Source organism: Melopsittacus undulatus, chromosome 1, assembly GCF_012275295.1.
Source record: "Melopsittacus undulatus isolate bMelUnd1 chromosome 1, bMelUnd1.mat.Z, whole genome shotgun sequence".
In the NCBI taxonomy this organism is placed as follows: Eukaryota; Metazoa; Chordata; class Aves; order Psittaciformes; family Psittaculidae; genus Melopsittacus; species Melopsittacus undulatus.
In genome coordinates, this window is record NC_047527.1 from 136,136,197 (window position 1) to 136,157,519 (window position 21,323).

General features: G+C 35.5%; 1 protein-coding gene across 1 annotated transcript in view; it reads right to left on the reverse strand.

Annotated features, from left to right (window-relative positions):
* The window catches only part of KCNH8 (potassium voltage-gated channel subfamily H member 8), a 170,460-nt gene that overhangs the window by 79,946 nt on the left and 69,191 nt on the right, over window positions 1-21,323 (reverse strand). The window contains exons 3-5 of the mRNA XM_005143283.2: window positions 19,889-20,020; window positions 5,942-6,069; window positions 3,044-3,284 (exon numbers count right to left, since the gene is read on the reverse strand). Of these exons, the coding sequence (XP_005143340.2) occupies window positions 3,044-3,284; window positions 5,942-6,069; window positions 19,889-20,020 (501 nt within the window). The remainder of the gene's footprint in view (window positions 1-3,043; window positions 3,285-5,941; window positions 6,070-19,888; window positions 20,021-21,323) is intronic.

Consider the following 21,323-nt stretch of genomic DNA (forward strand, 5'->3'; position numbering starts at 1 on the left):
TATCATATCTTTGTTCCCTTTGATAACACAGAGAAAACTGAAGACTTTGTCAAGTTCAAATACAAATTTATGCAAGTTATGTGAGTAACCTCACATTTCTGAGAAATCTCAATAAAATCAAAGCTGATAGACTGTTTTTCTCCAATCTATCATTACAGAGCTCTGATACCTCAATCCATGGTCTAGTGAGAGATGTCCCTGCCCATAACAGGGGGTGGTGGAACTAGATGACCTTAAAGTCCTTTCCAACCTAAATCATTCTATGATTCTATGGTTACAGAGCCATAATACAGTGAAGGCCCCATCTCAGACTTCACTGACTTTCTGAGGCAGCAACATCATAAAAATAATTTTACTCAGTGCTTCGCATTGACTTTTCTCAGAACACATAGATCATCCATCAAAGACATGCTTGTCAGAGTCACAGTTAAACAGAGCCCTGAAATTTATGATTAAATTTATGTATGCTGTCAATCTTACTAATTTCAAGATAGTTATAATATTCTGAGGCATATTCATTCAGCATTTTAATGGACAAGGGACAACTGAGAGACAATTATAAACGTGCTATTTTCTTTGAATTCACTGCAGAGATTTAAATGCAGTATGAGAATGTCCTGAAAATACTCCGTAAATATTTCCCCAGAGCCACAAACGTACAAACAGATAACAATTTTAAAAACAATTATTTTGGGGAAATTTGAGCCATTATTAAAATTTCAGGGGAGGAATATTGTTATGTTACAGTACAGTGTTTGTGGTTACCAGTAATATAGCTATGCAAAGTCTTTTCTAGTACTTTGTACAGTTTTCTTCATATGCATTTAGTTACAACCATAGTTTGATATTCTGGATGATAGAACTAAAATTCTAGCAAGAAAATATGAAGTAAAATTTGAAAAAAAAAGTTCTTTTTTAATTTTTCTTACGTAGACACTCAATTGATCACAGAAACTGTGACTTATGGATATAAGAAGTCCATTATTTCCAGAAAATGATACAAACAGAAAAGTAGCACTGAGCAGTAGACCATCTGTCTTGCTTCAGATGAATACTACAGCACATAAATCTTATGCTCAGATTTAAATAACTACATTCATAACACAAACCACTGGTGTGAGGTGAAGGATACATCTATTAGCAAGATACTGTAACCTCAAGTCTACTGTTTCTATAAAGATGCCCAGGTAGATCAAGTGGAATGATTTAATTTTGTATTCATTAAAAGGGAGCACGAAGTTATTTGTGACTGACTAGAGTTATAATCTTGTTCTTTTTACACAAGACAAAATATGATCTCTGATGATCTGCATTTCAGAATGTAGTTTTCTTACTGCAGTGCCTGAGTATCGTTGAATGTGAGTTGCTTGCATTAACGTGAAAGACTCAATGAAGATTTAATAGTGCACAAAAAAAGGGGAAAATTAGACCTTTAACCTAATAACAAAACAATGTCCAAAGGAGGAAACACAAATATTTATCTGTCATAAGGTGTGATTCTTCCATCAGCCACATCACTTACTATTCTTACTGTCAGAGCTGTCAGAGAAATGTAATGAACCTTTCAAGATTTTCATAATAAAAAAATCTGGTTAAACTAAGGACATTCTGAGTTTTTACTTGGTGTTTAAGAAAACTTCAGTTTTCTTTAGTTCTACAGAAGATCATAACATTGCTTTGAATTTGTGAGTTAAGCTACATTTTTTTCAAAAATAAAAGAAAAAAAAAGAGAAAGTAGAACTGAAGTTTCAAATCTGAGAATGATTTTATTCTTTTGTTCATTTTCTGTCTGCCTTAGAACCCACCTAAGCCTTTTCATATTCAACACAGACATACTCAACTTTGGTTATTTCCAAAAAAACAGTTTCTCCACCTGCATATTATCAATAGATCTGAGCTGTGGTTTGTCAGTGTGACAGCATTGAGTGGTATTATAATAATAGAAACTTGGGAAAAAAACTGTGGGACTCTAGTGTAGACTTTTCCATCTTCACAAAAGAATTGAAAAATAGATAAAATGAAAAATAGTGTAGATTTGCTACAAGACTGCTACTAGATATGACCTTGTGTTCTTATTAATTCTTTAAAGGTATAAGAATTAAATGGTTTATTCAGATAAAAAGTTTAGAGAATGGACCAGATGACAAGCTTAAGACAACCTCTTAAATGATATCACAGTTGTCTGTATAGCATATTGATATTGTACTTTTGCATTATTGTAGTATGAGTTTTGATCTTATGTCATTAGGTTTAAAATCTAGTGATTTTCAACTTGTGGTCCATGAGTCTTCTAAGTGTTTGTGAAAGGTAAGAGGAAAAAAGTACATTACAAACAACAGTATAGTAATTCCCTACATTGGGAAGGGTTTAGGTATCCTCAGGGTGAAATAATGGTTTTCCTTGAGATTAAAGGTCCCTTCTGAGTAACAGCAGGACTTCCCAAATCAATTTACAATAAAAAAGAAAAAAGAAAAAAACAACCCCAAAACAAAAACCCCAAAACCGAAAGGTGATCTAAAGTGCAGATAAAATCTAAAAATACACAGCTAAAAATGGCCACAAGGATGATGAGGGGACTGGAGCACCTCCCATATGAAGATAGCCTGGAGACCTCAGAGCAGCTTTCCAGTATCTGAAGGGGAGCTATAAGGATGCTGGGGTTCCATTCATTAGGGACTGTAGTGACAGGACAAGGGGTAATGGGTTAAAACTTAAACAGGGGAAGTTTAGATTGAATATAAGGAAGAAATTCTTTACTGTGAGGGTGGTGAGGTACTGGAATGGGTTGCCCAGGGAAGTTGTGAATACTCCATCCTCTGCAGTGTTCAAGGCCAGGTTGGACGAAGCCTTGGGTGAGATGGTTTAGTGCAAGGTGTCCCTGGCCATGCAGGGGGTTGGAACTAGATGATCTTAAGGTCCTTTCCAACCCTAACTATTCTATGATTCTATGAATGTGACTTTTTTTTTTCTATATTATACGTTCAGTAAAAAACTTAAATTCCAAAAAAAAAGAGATCCCAAACTAATCCCAAACATAACTTACCAATGATAAAAAGAATTTCCACTGCAATGTCACTGACAGTTGTGCTTCGAGTTGTAGACAGCTCATCATGACCAATAAAGCAAACATTGTAAGGTACAGTCACAGCAACATAAAACGTTGCCAGTAAAATAAGCCAGTCCCAGCCAGCTTTAAAAGTGCTAAAATGTAATAGTATGAATTTGGATTTTTTTGCATCTGAAACTTTGTATTCTGGAAATGCTGGTTTATCTACAAAAACATTCTGAAAAAGAGAGAAAAAGAAATGAGACAAGGCATTAATTTGATCATACAGAAGCAGTTGTTCCAATGCAGCCATTAGTTTGTTGTTTGGTTGTTTTGGGGAATTTTTAAGCATAATGAAATATGACACGCTGTTCTACAGGCAAGACCTAATGCTAATTTTTTTCTAATGTAGTCCTCACACTTATTTAGACAGATGGTTCTGTTGATGGAATAACTTTTGTGAATGTTGGCTCAGGAAGAGGATTAATAAAGAACAGATTAAAGAGAATGAGGAAGGGGATTGAGTCTGGCAAACTATTTCTTTCTCTGTTGGGTGAATTCTGAAGAGCAACATTTTTTCTACTGGACAGATAGGTTAAAGCTTTGTATACATAATGACATAGTACTGCAAATAGGAATAAACACAGAAAGGAATAGGTGGTGCTGATGACAAAACATCCTTTCTATATATATTTTTAGAGCTGCAAGGAGCTTATTTCTCTGACTAACTGTAGCTTGGTCCTTTGGACAGAACAGTGGTTTGTACTTGGAGCACCTCTCTTAGTTTAGTTTCACCTAAGGGAATCCAGTTTGTGTTATGAACTGTTATGAAACACAGAATAATTGGTAAGAATAACTTCTTTATTTTATTTGCACTCCAGATCTATACAAAATTACCAATGTAGACAGATTGTAATATGGCTCCAGAACTGACTACTTTTGCCATTAGACTATACCTGGCTTTGTCATGTGTCTTGAATCTCTGTCATCTGACCAGGAAATGTCTCTGCAACAGACTTCAGTCTTAAGCATTAGTTTTATAAATTCTGAGCTTTTGTCTTTCAGAATCAAAAAAACTCCAAACAAGCCACCTACCCTCCTGAAAAGCAGCATGTGGTACATGAACTGTCTTGTATTATTTACTAACAAAATTTTTGCTTTCTGTCATTGAGCTCATGGTTAATGCTGTTCCAGTAATGAAGAAGCTCACAAAACAATGCTGCATATTCAGCGAGCTAAGATTACTTCTGATCTTGAAGTTATTCACTATGAATATAAAAAGACAACTGTATGACCACAACTTAATTACATTTGCCTTGTCTGACACAGCCTTTCTTTTTGTGTGCTTCTTGTGAAATACTGTTGTCCTTGCCTTCTCCATTCTTAGCTCTCATTTGTGAAAATTAGGGGCTGATTTCTACTATTAGCATCAGCCCATTTTTCATAACAGAGAAGAAAATGTTATTCTTATGACTTCCAATTCATAGCTCTCAAAATCTGTGCACTAAATGTAGTAAATTAGTTTGACAATAAATGTTTTTAACTAGTATAATATCACCTGCATTAGGATTTTGACAGTACATTAAAGTCACCAAAAGCTATTTAAAAGTAATTTTCCTAAAAAATATTACTGTGCTATGAAAATATCACTGGAAGACCTGATGATATTTTACAGACTTTTTTCTCTTTTAATTTTTACATTTTAAACATTTAACATTTTAAAAGATTTTTAGCTTTTTAACCTTTTTTTAATCATTTAACATTTTTTAACATTTAACATTTACATTCAATGGAAGTGAATGTATGCCCTTTGAGGTATATATCAGCTGTGTATTTTCATGTCCTTAATCTGCATCGATGTTTTTCTGCTTTTAATTTCTAACATAATAATATCTAGGAGGATGCATCTGCACTGCTGCTTACTTTTGTTAACCAATGAAAGGAACATGCCCAGTGGCAAATCATCTTTTCAGGGTGTTCATTATCTATACACTTAGGTTATTTTTTCCATTGTCAGTCTTCCATTCTCTCCCTAACCATAAAAAAACCCCAACAAACCAAACCCAAAACATTTTCTTCTTGTGGCACTGTCGAAGATTTTAGTTTCTTGATGATAATGATCAGTCTCTCAGATATTATTCTAGCAAATTTTTATATGTACATACTGACTTCATAGGCATCTCTAGTTTTCCTTTGCCTTAACCTTTTTCCTCATACATAAAGTTCCATAAAGTAGGAGAGTTATTCTTTTTCCTCAGCATATTTCTTTAGAAGTTTTTCTGCTGTCATTTTTTTGGGGTTGTCTGTTGTTTGATTTGGTTTTTGCAACACTCATGTTGTGTAGTAGGAAAACACAAAAGTAATGTAAAGAAAGAAACATTACTAATTCAATTAGGAAATGAAAAAATAAGTTTATTCTGCACAAAGTTGTAAACGTTCAACTGAAAAGTCATCTAAATCAAGTGTGACTATCTGGAGCTTACATGGTATAGAGATTTTCAACTAGAGCAATACCTTGAGGCATTTTTTGTTGGTTTATTTGTTTGTTTTTTTTCAAATAGTAATTATTGAAATTAAAAAACTGAGACAGTGAATAATTGGAACCTAAAACTAAGTTCTGAGAAATTTTACACTGTGGCTTTTCTGGGGATAAATAAATGTCCATTTAAAGTGTAGATAAATGCTGTGTACCTTATATATATATCTTCTTGCTATATAAAGTGTAACAAATACCACAGCAGGCAGAACTGCACTTAAATGACCTGCACTTTACTCCTTTTCTTACCGTAAAATTATGACTAGCACATTTCTCAGGTATTCACTGACATTTTACAGTTTTTTTTTTTAAGACAGTACAAAGAGTACACTTTTAATACAGAGAAGAATTACACTTACGTTATTAATTTTTAATTTGTTCTTCTCTCTTCTTTGTAGATGTCCAGATATATGATAAAGGACAGCTCTACTCCGTCTGCGTGCTGACTCAAAATGTGACCCCGCTCTTCCTCTTCCTTTCCATTTTTCTGAAGAACAGAAGTGTGAGTCCAGTAAACATCAGGAAATGGCAATTATAACTTTAGGAGCTGTATTGACATTTTAGACTTGGCTATAGATAGGGCTAGATGTAAAGATTATACGTGTCTTTTCTTAGTTTTGCTTAATCTTTTGCATTTAAAAAAAAAACAAAATTCCTCTCCTGAAGGGCTAATAAAAGTCACTGGGAAGTTTTGTTAAATGCCTTCATGCAATTCAGAAGCAACTAATTACAACATCTTATTTCATAGGTGAGAAAAATGTACTCCTTACTTTTTCAGAAAATTAAATAGTGATTACAGACCAGAGACAAGCATGGCTAGGAGTAACTGCTTAAAATGTCCTTAATTTATTTCTACCCTTTCTCTTGTTTCAGGGAAAGAAAAAAATCTCTTGTAATGTGCTTTTAAAAAACAAATAATCTGAAATATACTAGGCTTCTACTATGTAAAAACAGACTTATTTGCAAGCTTGCTCACTAATAATATCCAATTCTTGTATTCATGCTTTTAAATTTCTTTTCCCAGCATATGGTCACTGGAATATTATTTTATGCATTCCTTGGTGACATGAAATCCATTATGGAGTAACGACTGAGCACCGTTTTGGGAAGGTTTGTGGTTTTTCCCTCCATTCAGATGTCTGTAATTATCAATCATAGGATCAGATTTTCTTCCTGTCATACAATAGTAAATTCAAAGAAACTCTAGTAACTCTGGTGGAATTACAGTGAATTGATGCCAGAGTAAATGAAAATAGACATTTTATGATGTGTCAGGATTAAGAAAAAAGGAATTATGGGAATAAAGGAATAAACAGAAAGAAGGAATGCATAAAATTGGGGGGCGGGGGGGAAGAAACCCCAAACAAACCCAAAACCATTTAGCAGAACCAGAAATTAACTACAAGCAAAATAGCTTGTTAGCATCTTAGAACCTGCCTTTTCTAGGTTCTTTTCTAGGCAAGAAAGATTTGACTTATAGAAGACTAATGTCTTTTTGGTTCAACAACACAAAACCATACATAACAAAAGCATAGAAACTTTACAGATTTCTCAGTGAAGAATGTTTCCTGTAATTCATGCAAGAGCTCTCTCTAGGTGAAGATTTTTTACAATGCACTGCAAAACCAAATAGCTACTCAATACCTGGAGGAGGCATTTGAGGGAGTCCTAAATTTCCCCATTTCCAACTTTGTTGTCTGCAAATAGTTGAAAGAACTACAACACACAGAGATGCCAGCTACAGTGAAGAAAGGCAAATTCAAAATATTTCAGAAAAGAATTCAACTAACTGAATGTAATTTTGTGGTGTTGTTTTGTTTGTTGTTTTGTTAGTTTTCATCTCTCAAACATCAAACCATGTAAAACCCAGTGTTAAAAGTGCTCTTAAATTCTGAGTGACAATAAAGTTCTTATCTGCTTCCCTGAGCAAAAATTAATTTCAGTCTGTTGAATCAGGTCTCTACTGTAGCACTGGGCAGCTGTAGCTGTCTGGCTTTTTAATATGTCTTTGAAATTCTATTGTGGTTTAAGCCCAGCTGGTAACTCAGGACCATGCAGCTGCTCACTGATTTCCCCTTTATTTACACCCCACCCAGCTCCCAGAAGTGTGGGGAGGAGAATTGAAAGAATGTAAACTCCATGGGTTGAGATAAGATCAGCCCAGTAACTAAGGTATAACACAAAACTGCTACTGCTACCACCAATAGTAACAGTGATAAGTGAAATAACAAGGGGAGAGAATATAAAACTTCAAGAGGTAAAGGAAAACAATAAACACAAGTGATGTACAGTACAATTGCTCACCACCCACTGACCAATACTCAGCCTGATCCGAGCAGTGATCTGGACCTTCCAGGAGACTCCCCCCAGTTTATATACTGGGCATGACATGCTGTGGTATGGAATATCCCTTTGGCTACTTTGGGTCAGTTGTCCTGCTTCTGCTTTCTCCCAACTTTTCTTGCCACTCCTCACTAGCAGAGCATGAGAAGCTGAAAATTCCTTGATTGGAGTAATCATTACTTAGCAACAACTAAAATACTAGTGTGTTACCAGCATTGTTCTCAGGCTAAAGTAAAAAATCAGCACTGCTCCAGCTACTAGGAAGGAGAAAAATAACTGTTACAGTGGAACCCAGGACAAATTCCCTTTAAAATTATTTACAGGCCTCTCTTCCCTTTTGCAGCCTGAACTGCTGTGTTGAATGAGGCCATTCAATTTACGGCCTCACAAAGTAGTCAATAAAATGTGCTTTACTTCTATGAGGCAAGCTCAGAAAGTGAGCAAATGCCTTTTGCAAGTTTCTTGCCAGCAATGTTTTCAGAACTCTAGATAATTTCCAGAATAATGCTCTCCCCTCCTTCCCCCTCTCCACCCCAGAATAGCTCTTAAGAAGGATGCTTTGCGATTTAGACTTGCCTCTTCTTTCATCAGGAAAGTGGTATTCTTTAACTCTTGCTGCTGTCCTTTTGTGTTTTTCTTTTCTTTCAAATGAGATTGAGAATAGCATGACAAACATCACACGATAATCTCAGAAGTATTTCTTAAGGAAAGAAACTTTTAATGACAAAACTTTGCTGATCTTAACATTAGTCTAATAACAGCTTAGGACCTCTTGTAATCTTATAATGGAAGGTTTGAGTAAAAAAACCCACAATGAAATGGAAATGCCTTTGTAACTGCTGACTCTTCTGTTTGTGTTTTTAGAAAAACATGAGACATCAATCTTCTGCTTAGGGTTAATAGAAAGTGGAGTCATAAATCCTTTCCTATGCCTTTGGAAAATAAAATATCTACTCCTTAGGCATAAATCAGAAAAATAAAATCCAGCAACTTCTGACAAGCTCTACAAGGTATATGCTGCCCTAGCAATGAAAAAGAACTGTAAACTCAGATTTACTGATCAAATTAAAGCAAAACCTATGTCTGCTCTCCTTCAAAACACAACAGAGTACTCAGAGCATAGCATAGTATCAGATATTGTCCAGAATACTGTATGATTTATAATATTCTTATTCCCCAGATGAAGTATATTTCATTTCTAGTATTTAAGTGTAGCATAAAGTGTTTACTCATCAAATGGGAGATATTCTTTCAGCCATGAAGTTCAGGTGGTAACAGATAATAGATATCACATGCTGTTCCTGAGGCTATGGTCAAGGGAGCTTGTTGCAGCCTGCCACCTTCTGGGATCTTCCATCATAGAACAGCTGAGAGGGTGACATGAAACAGCTCATGGCCCAAGACCCTTTCCACAGACATGGATAGGATACACCTGATTAGCAACCTGTTCTTGTTCTAAGTCTTCAGCCTCATGCTTGACTTCAATTGCACAGGAATAGGAGCTTTCTTGGAAAGTAAATCTATCACATACAAGTAGAACCACCAAGATCTTCATGTATAGTGGACTCAAGCTGTCTACACTGAGTTACTCTGACATGACCCAGAAGCATTATGCACACACTCCATAGCAGTCAAGATGTGGCATAAGAGACACCATGAAATGCATCTCTTTCCAAATACTGCAAGAAACTAACCTGCTCTGGCCAAAAATGCTGTACATTTTTGCCAGAAAATGTCTCAGCCTTGGTAGTTTTCCTCATTTTTCCCAGCACTGAAAGAACTGCCTTCACTTTTTCCTCAGTTTATGCACTGTCATAGCAGAATATGCATTCATTAAAACCACTACCTAGATTTCCCTCTGGTGTGATTAAATGCCCAACATGTGTTTGTATTGAATCATCTCCCAGTCTGATCATGTATCACCACAGAAAATGTTCTACCCAAGTGTGTATGGATGCAAAAGAGAAAATTAATATCCAGCATTTCATTCACATTACACAGGAAAACCAAAGAGATTTATCTGGTTTATTCAATCAATTGTAAAGTTAGAGAACTAATAAAAGCAACCAGCACCTCTCAAATTCAATCCAGAACATAGTAGACTGACAATATGTGCATGAGCTATAGAGGGGCAAGGCAAAGTAGTGTGAGAGTTTAGTCCTGGAACACATGCACACCTGAGCAATTTTATTCACAGAAGGTAGTTATACCAAAATCCAGTGTGACAGAGTTATCCAAAAGGCTGTGAGTCTGCAGACTTGGACCTCTTATCAGTGTTTCTGCAATTTTTTTCAATCCTTCAAGCACACTGAAAACATAAAATCCACTAGAGACAAGACCCTAACCATTCACTGCTTTCTTGCATGTTGACAATAACAATAGCTCCACACTCAAGGTTATATTCCAGCCCTGGCTACTTGATTGCTGCTGCTGTCCTGTCTGGTTTTGTGTGGCTGCTAGGCACAGAGCAAGACTGATTCAGACACATTGATTATCCTCTTCAAACAGTATAAATATGACCATTTCAAATCGTGATGTGCAGCAAACCTGATTGTCCATATGGGCAAAACCAGGAAAGGTAGTACAGACACGGCTATCTTTAAACACTTTGCAAGGAAGAGCTCTGAAGAAAAGATGGCTCCAGATTCACATGGGTAGTCAACCCTACAGTGCCTGCTATCTTAAAAATTTATATGATTTAGGTTTATTTAATAGTGTAGTGCATACTTTTATAAATAGGCGATCTTCCCTACTGCTGTATTCTGAAACCAGACAGAGAAATAAACCTCCCCATTACCTTTCTGTGTATTTCTCTAGGGTGTCATAACCCAGACACTTGGCCCGATCACACAATGAGGTTTTGTTACCTGGGATACCTTATAAGTACTGAACTGTTCCTTTATGATCCTGAGTTCCATGAACCATTTCTCCATCATTTATCAGTCTTACAACTCTATCTGTAAAACGCTTCCTGTAAAAAGTAAAATTAAGATTTTTTTGTCCTCTTAATACAAGTCTTGAGAAGCCCTCATCACTTGCACCATAAAGTAAGGAAAACCACAGGAGAAAGTGTGATCATTGCATAGACATCTGTGAATAGCACACATGCTATAAAATAAATACAATGAAGTCTAGAGGAAACACAATGGTACTTATTCATAGCCAATAACATTAAGGCAAAATATATTTTATAGATTGTTCTCAAAAAAAAAAAAACAAACCCAAACCCACAAAAAAAAAAAAAACAAGGAAATTCCAAAGGAGACAATTAGGGAAAAGCAATAGAAATGGATTCTGAATGAACAGAAAAATCCTTCAAAATCAGAAGGCTTGTATGAAGTTTTGTAGGATTTTTAAAACTTTCAGCTGAGTTTCAGATATTAATCTCCAGGGGACAGCACACCAGCAGTTGTCAATAAAAGGAAAACTGATAAAAAGCTGCTTTTGTATTAATGACAGAATAAAAGCACTCCCATGAGCCATAGGCTGCAGGAGTTCTGTTGGTTGCAGACACATTCTTTCTATGAACAACAACCAAATATTCACAGAACTGCTAGCTGTATGGTGAATCCAGGCTAGCCTGTAACCATTTTTTTTTCTAACAGATTAACTGATTCAATAAGAAGAGGTACTTAACACACATATAGCTGAAAGCCTGTAAATATAATTACAGGATCAATTGTATGATTTTCATAATTTTTATATTGTGCCCTGAGAAAATTCAGCTTTGACCAGGCAGAGAAAAGAAGCAGCAGTATACATTAATGCAGTTTTGTAGATCAGAACCATAGAACCATAGAATCATCTAGGTTTGAAAAGACCTTTAAGATTATCAAATCCAACCATTACCCCAGGACTGCCAAGTCCACCAGTAAAGCAGGTCACTAAGGGTCTCATGTACATGTTACTTCCAGGGACAGTAAAAACCTTTAAACCGTGGTATGCTTATGAGATAAGAAATCCTCAAGCACCTTTCGGGCTGCTGGTTCTTCTGTCATTAAGAAAAAAAGAATAGGGAGAAAAAAAAAAAACCTAGCATAGGCTGTATTTCCCACAGTGAATGTTAGCTCACGGTAAAGTGATATGCTTATTTATCATTATGAACAAAAACATAACTGTAATAACACAGAGAATATTTAAAATGCTAAAAAATCCTTAGAGTTTAAATATTTCAAATTCTTTAAGTCATTAAGAAACTTTTGATTGACTTCAGCAAGCGCTGATGTCTGTCTTTCTGTCTATACTGAACCTAAAGGTATGTTTTCTTCCCCCTCCTCCCCCCCCTTTAATTTTACTAATTCAATCACATAGTTTATTTACTGATAGTCTTTATTTGAGGAAGGTTAATGTGATATGATCATAATTCCAAAATCATTGATCTTTTCACAATTAAAAAAAAATAATTGTCTAGAAGTTCATATTAGTCACTTATTTAAATGAAAATAGGAATATATACACCTGAATAATTTCTATCTTGCAATGGAAACAAGCCTTTTGAAAATAAGGACTTGTTTTCTTAATATATTTATTTACAATTCAGGACCAGAGCAGTCACCTGTAAGAACATTTTGCGGTCAGTGGAACTTGTCCAAAGCTAAAACATTGAGGGAAAATAGTTTTTTTTTTTAAATTTAGCTTAGGGAGCTAAGATGTGTAAGTTCAAAAACCTATAATGTCTGTGTAAATGTTTCATGTGGTCTAGGAAAAACCCAAACCTAAACTCTGATTATTTCTCAAGGAATGAGCTTTTCAAACTATGAAAGTGACTGGTCATAAAGCAAAACCACTTTACAAGGTAGGATGGATGGTCGTAAAACCATCTTTACTACAGCTAAACAATTCTCACCTGTAATAGGTCTGACTTACTGAATCTTTATAGAATTTCAGTGTTGCTTGAAGGAGCTATAGTATGAACTACATTCAACATAACTGCAGTTAGTATGAACTACATTCAATATAACTGCAGTTACAGGTGAATTCTGGAAATGTTCCAAGTCCTGTTATTTGTGTTTCTGTACACAGAGTACATATACAATATGCATTCTCATCCTCATGTTCTCTTAATTAATAAAATATAAGACACCAGGCTGTGTCTAGGCCTATGGAAGTCTCTAAAGACGTTTCTTCCTTTTCAATTTTTTTCCATAGAAACAAGACATGCCTGTACAAAGGTTTGTCAGTCCTCCACCTCCTCAAAAACCCCTCCTTCTAACCCCTCAGAAAACTCTCCAAAAACCTCCTACCACATACACAACTCTTCTAGCTAGCAAACTCTAAATGGAAAATCTGAATATATTTTCCATTGAGTCTTATATCAGCCGAGTCCAACAAACAGAAAACCACCAGAATGAAAAAAAAGAAACAAACCCAAAACCACGAAATAACCCAAACAAACAACTTTCCCCTTCTCCTATTTTAAGAACTTGTGTTTTAAGGAAAATCTAGAGGTGATTTCATGAATTTATGCATGAACTGGTGAGTCAATGAACTATTTGGTTGCTAACACATATATTCTGTCACCTTTCCAGGATATCCCAGAATACAGTCTGTTACTTTGCATTTGCTCAAGAATTTGCTTTTTCTCATTTTCACTCAATGCATACCACAAAAGACACTTTTTTCCTCACTTCCAGAACATATTCTGTGCCTCTCAGATTTGTAGGAGTGGAACTGCCACTTACATTTAACTCTTGATAGAAAGTTAAAGCACTGGCCATAAAGACTGATAGATGCTTGCATAAGAAAGTGGAAAGAGGAGAGGCAGATATGCTCACATATATCTGCAGGAAGATGGTAAAAAGGCAGTCTATTTTTGTCCCCAAGTGTTCATTTACACTCTCCTGCACTGACCAGGAGGAAAGCATTTTCTTTTAAGGTGGAAGAAAAGCAGACTCATCTACTCTAATGGTCAGTCAGAAGCCACATCATTCTCAAGTACAAAGGGGAAGTACAAAGGCTTCCCCAATATGTTAGTCCTTTGGACAGTAGGAAAGTCAGGGTAAAACTGTGCTTCTGTCTCAACTCCTTTATTGACACAATTGTATGTCTTTGTCAGGATGCATAGCTCCCGAGACTGAAGGAAGTGATTCTTGAATATTAGTCAGCTTTCTTAGGGCCTTTTCTCCCCAGAGCTTTATCCTATGGTACTCCACCAACCAGATCCCTGAAGAGGCCAAAATCTACTCTCCTGAAGAATCTTGAAACTCTCCCATTTCATGGTCACTGCCCTCCAGCTTCACATTCCCCATAAGCTCTGCTGTAGTTTGAGCAATCATCAAGTAGCAGAGAGGGTAATTAAGCAAAATAAATCAAAGTGAACATTGCAGAATTTCTTAGAAGTGCAGCCCATCCCTGCCCCCAACAGACATTTTTTATGTAAAAATCTGGAATGCAAAATGTTTAGCACATGGTATATCACCCCTGGCACATTCAAAAGAACAACCCCTCTCTCCAACAAATGATGCATAATGAAAATAAATCTGTTTTCTCAGAAATTTTTATAGAGCTAAGGATTAATAAGACACAAAAAGCTAGCTAGTTAAACTGCAACACTGCAGCTTAGTTTAATCTGTACTGGGAAAGGGTGTAGTACAACTTTTAATTCACGTTATTACAAGGATAAAAGCATTTTTGCCAACAGGCAGGCCAATCTGGAAGGAGGCCTCCAAACTAGGAACAATATGGGGATGACCAACAAACAAGGGTGAGGTGCACAGACAACTGGCTGAATTGCTGATCTTTAGAGGGTTGTAATCTGCAGCATGAAGTTGAGTTGGATGACAGTAGCATTTTGACTGGGGCATTGATGCTGTGGTAAATACTATTTAACTTCATTAATGGCTTAGAAAATGGAGAGTGTGTTCTCGGCAAGTTTGCAGGTCGTACAATTAGAGAGTGAGGAGTTGTTGATCCTTAAGATGCAAGATGGTTCAGAGGTACCTGGACAGACTGGAGATATGAGCCAACAGGAACCTCATGTAGTTCAACAAAGTCCTGCACCAGAGAAAAATAAAACCATGCACTAGGCCAGGTGGGGGCCAACAGCAGGCAAGCAGATTGCCAGAAAAGGACCCAAAGGTCCTGGTAAATGCCAGGTTTAACATGTGCCTTGTGGCAAAGAAGGCCAACAGCATTGAAATCTGCATTGGGAAGAGCATTGCCTGCAGGTTAAAGGAGATGATTCCTCCCCCTCTATGACGGTGGTAAAACATATCTGCAGCACTGGGTACAGATCTGGGCTCCTCAGTACAGGAGAAACATGGACATACTAGAGGAAATCCAGTAAATGGCCACAAAGATGATCAGGTGTTTAAAGCATCTGACATAGGAGGAGTAGCTGAGAGAACTGGGATTGTTCAGCCTGGAGCAGAGAAGCCTTGGGGTAGAACTTATCAATGTGTATAAATACCTAATGAGGGAAATAGAGACAACAAAGCCAGAGTCTTCTCAGTGGTGCCCATTGAAAATACAAGAGGCAATGGGCACAAAAATAAATATGTGAAATTTTGTTTAAATATATGAAAAAGCTTTTTTTTTCTTTGTGAGCAGTCAAACACTGCAACAAACTTTGTAAGCAGCCAAACAGGCTGCCCAGAGAAGTTGTGAAGTCTCCATCATTCAGCACACATCTGGACATGGTCCTGTTCTAGCTGACCCTGTTTTGAATATTAAACACTGGAGAAGACAATCTCCAGGCAGGCCCCATATCAGCTATTGTGTGATTATGTGGTTTCTATATATTGCACACATTTTTACAATAATGCTGGAATAAAGCTGAGAAAATTTGTCCTACTAATTGTTTTCAAATGGATAAATTATTTTTCAAATTAAAAAACCACCAATGGATAAACAACGAAGGCTGAAGTACACTTGTTGGAATGCGTCACATTCAACAAGGGAATTTTAGCAGTGGTTATAACAGTAGAACTGTATTATATATATACTGTACTGATCTATATAACCTAAATTATTTCTTATTTGCAGACAGATTAGAGATCTAAAAGGAGTTGCAGACTAATTTAATTTTTTATTTCCCTACTTGGATTCTTGTAATTTCATTAAGTTCCAGCATGTGTCCAAGTGCATTACGGAAAGTTCATACTCAGAAATTAAAAAACACTGAAGCAGCCATACCATACAGGAGTCCAGATTTGAAGTCTGGTATTTTCAGTTCAATCACTTTTCCCCTGGAAGCACAATGGAACTTTTAACCAGTTTACCAAAATTGTAAGTCAGGATTCTAAAGTAAATCTCCTATAAAACTGTGTAAGACAGTTTCTAAAAGAAACATTTTATAGAAAACCCAAACTTTTCCTGTATATTGGAAAGGCCAGCAACTTGATTGAAGAGCCCGAGTTTAGGAAGAAAAGCTGCTGAGTTTCTTTTCACAACAGTAGATAATTACAGGTATTATTAAACAGATGGAAAGCAATGTCCATTTCTACAATAAACTTATACAGTTAGGGAAACATAGATTGCTGGAAATAAATCAGCAATATTGAAAAATTGAGTCCTCTACGGACATTGCAATTAAAAGGGAGATAGGGTGGGGGAGAAGGATAGTAAATTAACTAAAAAAATCTAAACCAAACAAAAAAAAAAAAGCCATATAAGAGCCATTGGCTGTCACAGCATTCTTAAAGACTGCCAAATATCTTAGGAATGTATTTTTGTCTTATATGAAAGCCTTAAAACAAAGTCTGCTCTTCCCATTCGTTGATAGGGTGGATTTCATTGGAAACTTTTATAACAGAAGAAGAGCAGAAAAAAGTTTCATTAAATCTGTATTTAGAATGAGACGTTCAAAAAAAAGGGTCACAGATGCCACCTGGCATTTGGGCTGGGTAAAGGCAAATCAGGCAAAAACTTGGACTTTTGCAAGGTACCAGGCACAAAGAAGCAACTGAAGTTGTGTGAACAGATGAGGTAAAATAGATGAGAAAATGGCAGAAAATCAAAGGAAGTATCAACTCCCAAGGTCTGTAAAAATAAAAAGGCAATCCACAAGAAAAGAGAGGCCATAAAACCAGAAGATAAAGCTCAGGATGATGTCACTGTGAAAGCAGAAGGAGAGCAAGATTTTAAAGAAGAAACAGATGGCATCAAAGGTGGAAAAGGTATGAGGAAGAATGAGTCTGGAGAAGACTTCTGAAGGGACCAGCAGTCAGTGTATTACTATAGAGTGCTGGTGGAGTGCCAAGGGGTTCAAGGGCTTAGGATAGAAGAAACATCAAGGAATTTTGTTAGATAAGCTGTCTAAGGAGTTTAGAAATTAAAAGGAGATGGAATTTGACTTCATGTTTCATACAAATTGTAAAAGTCTGCTCTGGACAGAACAGGGGAGAGATACAGTGAAACGAAAACAAAAAAAAATAAAACAGCCTTGCACGAGCAAAAGAGTTTCATACTGACCACATCTGCATCCAAGTTCTTCCCACACACAGTCTAATAAAAATAGATATGCCAAAAAGGCAGTAGAAAACTGTTCATAACAACAATTATCTTATAGCAAGAGCTGGCAAGTTTCCAAGTTACCCGATTTTTTTTACAGGACAAATTCAGTAATCGTAGAAAAAGTAAAATTGTATTTTTAGCAGTATTAACCCCGAAAATATCTGGGAATGTGTATCAATAACTGCAAAGGATGTTAATCACCGAACATTAAAAGAGATCTTTTATAACTCTAAACATCATATAAACTCAATTTTTTATTAAGTTCATCCTACATGCCTGATGGAAGTTGTGATCTAAGAGTAACCAATTACATTTAGAAGCTAAACATTCTGAGATTTCAGATACTGAATCAAGTTCCATAGATTGTAATAGGGATTCTTTTCTGACAATGATGAAATTATACTCACCACTGTAAGACTAGTGAATCACTTTCACATAGAAGAACTTGAATGTTACTTAAAAAGCTAACATAACACTATATTTGTTTATATATATAGTATATATATATAAGCCATGCTGATTTACATAAAATTAAAATGCTGGAATTATTTGTAATGGTTTTAATAAATGGTTAAATCCTGTGGTTTTCTTATATAAAACTGTATTTGACAGAGCCCCACAGCGGTACTTTCTGTCACTGTGATGCAAACAAGTATCACAATAGCATAAAATGATTCCCATTTTAAAATCAGTATAAAGAGAAGGAAAACCCAATTTTTCAGATTGTGCTCTATTCTGGGTGAATACAAATTTTTACATGTGCAACAGCAAACAACAGTTAAAATCTGCTTAGGTTTATGATTTAACACGAACATCAAATGCTAAAGATAATTTTAATCAACCCTAAAATAAGCACACAGCTATAAAATGTTTATCACATAAACAATAGCTGTCATTTTACAAGTAATCAGTGGTATGCCTATATCAAGTCATCACTGGTATACTAAATGTGATTTCTTGCTGAGGGTTTCCTGAAAATCTATATCTCTCCTAAGGAAAATCATTAACCTTTAAAGAACAGATGTTCTGATAATCTCTCTTCTACATGATCCCATGTATCATATTTTAACAGAGTATCTCCTAGAACACCCATAACAGTAAGGTTTTCTTTAGGAGAAACTAGATAAAATATTTTTTTATATTTTAAATAGGTTACTTTGAGGTGAAGCAGTTGGTTGAAATTGTAAGTAAGCAAAAGCTGCAAAACTTATTTGTGTACTACTTCAAGACCTTTCTTCAGTCTTTCAGCTCAGAAATTCTCAAATATATTCAGTGCAAAAAGTGAAGAATTGAAAAAAACCCAAATCCTCCATTATTCAGGGCTTGAAAAGTAAGACAAAGGTGAAATTATTTGTCCAGATGTACACAAGAGGCAGACATCCTTAACATAAATGTTTGTTTGCAAATATTCAGCAGCACATGGAAGCGTATTTTCTGTTTTAAATTACTGAAGTGGAGTAAAAAAAATCCTGAATTGCCATTCTCTGTAACTGAAATATAACTATTTTGTTGAAAAGCTAATATTTTAAATGAGAAAAAGATGAATATTAACTCTTCCCCCACTTCAGAAACACTTAAAGGAGTCTGAAGGCCATACCTACATATTTTCTGAGATATGCAGAGATCAAATAACTACCACAGGGTGAAAAAATTAAATAAACCCCTGAGAGTATCAGATTGGAAAATTAATGATTTTTTTTTCAGAATTCTGAAAGTTATTATTTCTGTTTGCAGAAAATCTTTTCTAGACAGTTCCTTTGACACCAAAAAGATGCAAACCTAATTTCTTGGCTCACTATACCTTTACAAAGTGTAAACCTGGGATAAGTTCATTGCCTTGGACACACAACAAAGGCCAATGCTGACTGCATAACCTCCATATTCACACACTGTCTTTGAATTGTGTTAGTAGAATTCAGCAAAACCTGACTCACTATACAGTCAAAATTATGTTATGGCAGCTGTGAAGTATTAGTATAACACAATCTTTTTCAAAATTCATCAGAGAATCCTTGCATTGTTCTTTTTCCAGAAACAAATAAATGTGAGAATGTGTTTCTTACACTACTGGATATTCCTAAAGACAAAATATCATAATTCTGTATAATGTAATGAAAATTAGAGGAAACATGAATAGATCCACTTCACATAATGCAAAGTAATTTCTGAAGTTGTATGTTCAGCTCATGGAAAAACATGAAAAAAGGCATTCACCCATCTAGAAAGTAAATAAATTAAATAATGGCATATTAAAACAAATTCAGATTTAAAAACAAAGTACTCTGTGCCCTGGATTCTGTGTTACAGACTGTGGACCAATGCATAAATAAGAAAAACTTACAAACAAGAATTTCAACAGAGCATTTTTCTTTCCATGTCATATATTAATTTCTTCTTTGGAAAGCTATGAGATCTCTATATTGAAAAGTGTACATGAGAGGGAGAGTTCATGTAGGTACGACTCTCAAAAAATTATCACTGTTGGTTCTTATCAATGTTGTTACACGAACCTTCCTTTTTGTCTTCTGCAGGAATCTTCACTTTTGTGTCTGTTATATCTTTGAAAGAAGCCAGAAAGAGTACTACATCTCCTTTTTCATTCTTTATAGGAACAATATCCAGTAAGCACCAGAATGAAGACCCTGCAAGGATAAAGAATGATTTTAATTCAAACAACTGTCTTTCAGCAGAGAGAGGAAAAAAAGTGAACTACTAAATCTGCAATTCATGTAATTCTAAAATAAATAAATAAATTAAAAAATCTTATTTAGAAGGTCAGTCATCAGGGTATCACAGATGTTTAGCCCATTTAAATCTCTGCATCATCGGCTGAAGCTCAGTAATGCTGCTTTCTCTAGAAGCAAGACATTAATTTAAATGCAAAATTCATCTACAGGGATCATTAATAGAGTTTAATGAAGCTGCTTACTCTTCTGAAACCGTGGTTTCCTTTGCACTCTCAACTGATGTTGCTTATTTTACTGGAATATCTTTCACTTTGTTACCCTGACATCTGAAACTTCCATGTTTACTGTAGACTCATTCTCCCTTAACCATCTGACTTGATACTCATCAGAATCACTTGACAGAAGACCTGATACTCAGGGCATCATTCCACTAATTCAAAGATATTTAAACTACTCAGAAATCAGACTTAGAACAGAAACAGAATTAAGTCCATGCATTTTACAGATGATGAGATTTATAATGCCATACAACATCTGTAAGATTAATATCAGCTATCTTCCTTATTGTCTATAATGTTCACCTTACTAAAACTTAAGTTAGACAATGCTGACTTTGGAAATAGTTTTAATACTTGTAAACCTCTGTCCATGCCTGCTACATACTTATATGGTTTAAAATAAACTATTATTATTGTCACTGGTTGTGTCATATGTCCTGTTTGCAAGATCAGTTTTTCAATTCCAGCAAAATCATTTGTAAGTTTGATATTAATGCAGACCACTCCTAATGGAAGATAATGAATGCCTAAATGGTGGTAATGCACTAGAAGTATAATAAAGATCTCCGCAAACATCCTATATTCCAATCCCTTCCATTCTGGGATAATTCAGCCCAGTTGGGTATTAGTGCTACCACCACCAACAACCAGCCTACTAATAATTTATAAGATATGTAAGTACATCTAGATATTTACTTTTTTAGTTTTAAATTTCTTTTTTGGACTTCTTGAACTTCCACAATCATGTTCCTTACCAACATAATACTTTAATTAGTAAAAAAACACCCAAAATAGTTCTCAGGACCACCGCTGCCACAGCTGATTACTGCCAAAGGATCAGCTGAGTTTTAGAGGGTACCTTAGGAAAAGCAAGCAGATGAATCGCTTCCTAGTCTATTCACTGTATTTGGAACTCTGCAGTTTTGAAAATTAACTGGACACACCAAGATCATGATTCAGCTTTCTAATTTGAATTTTCA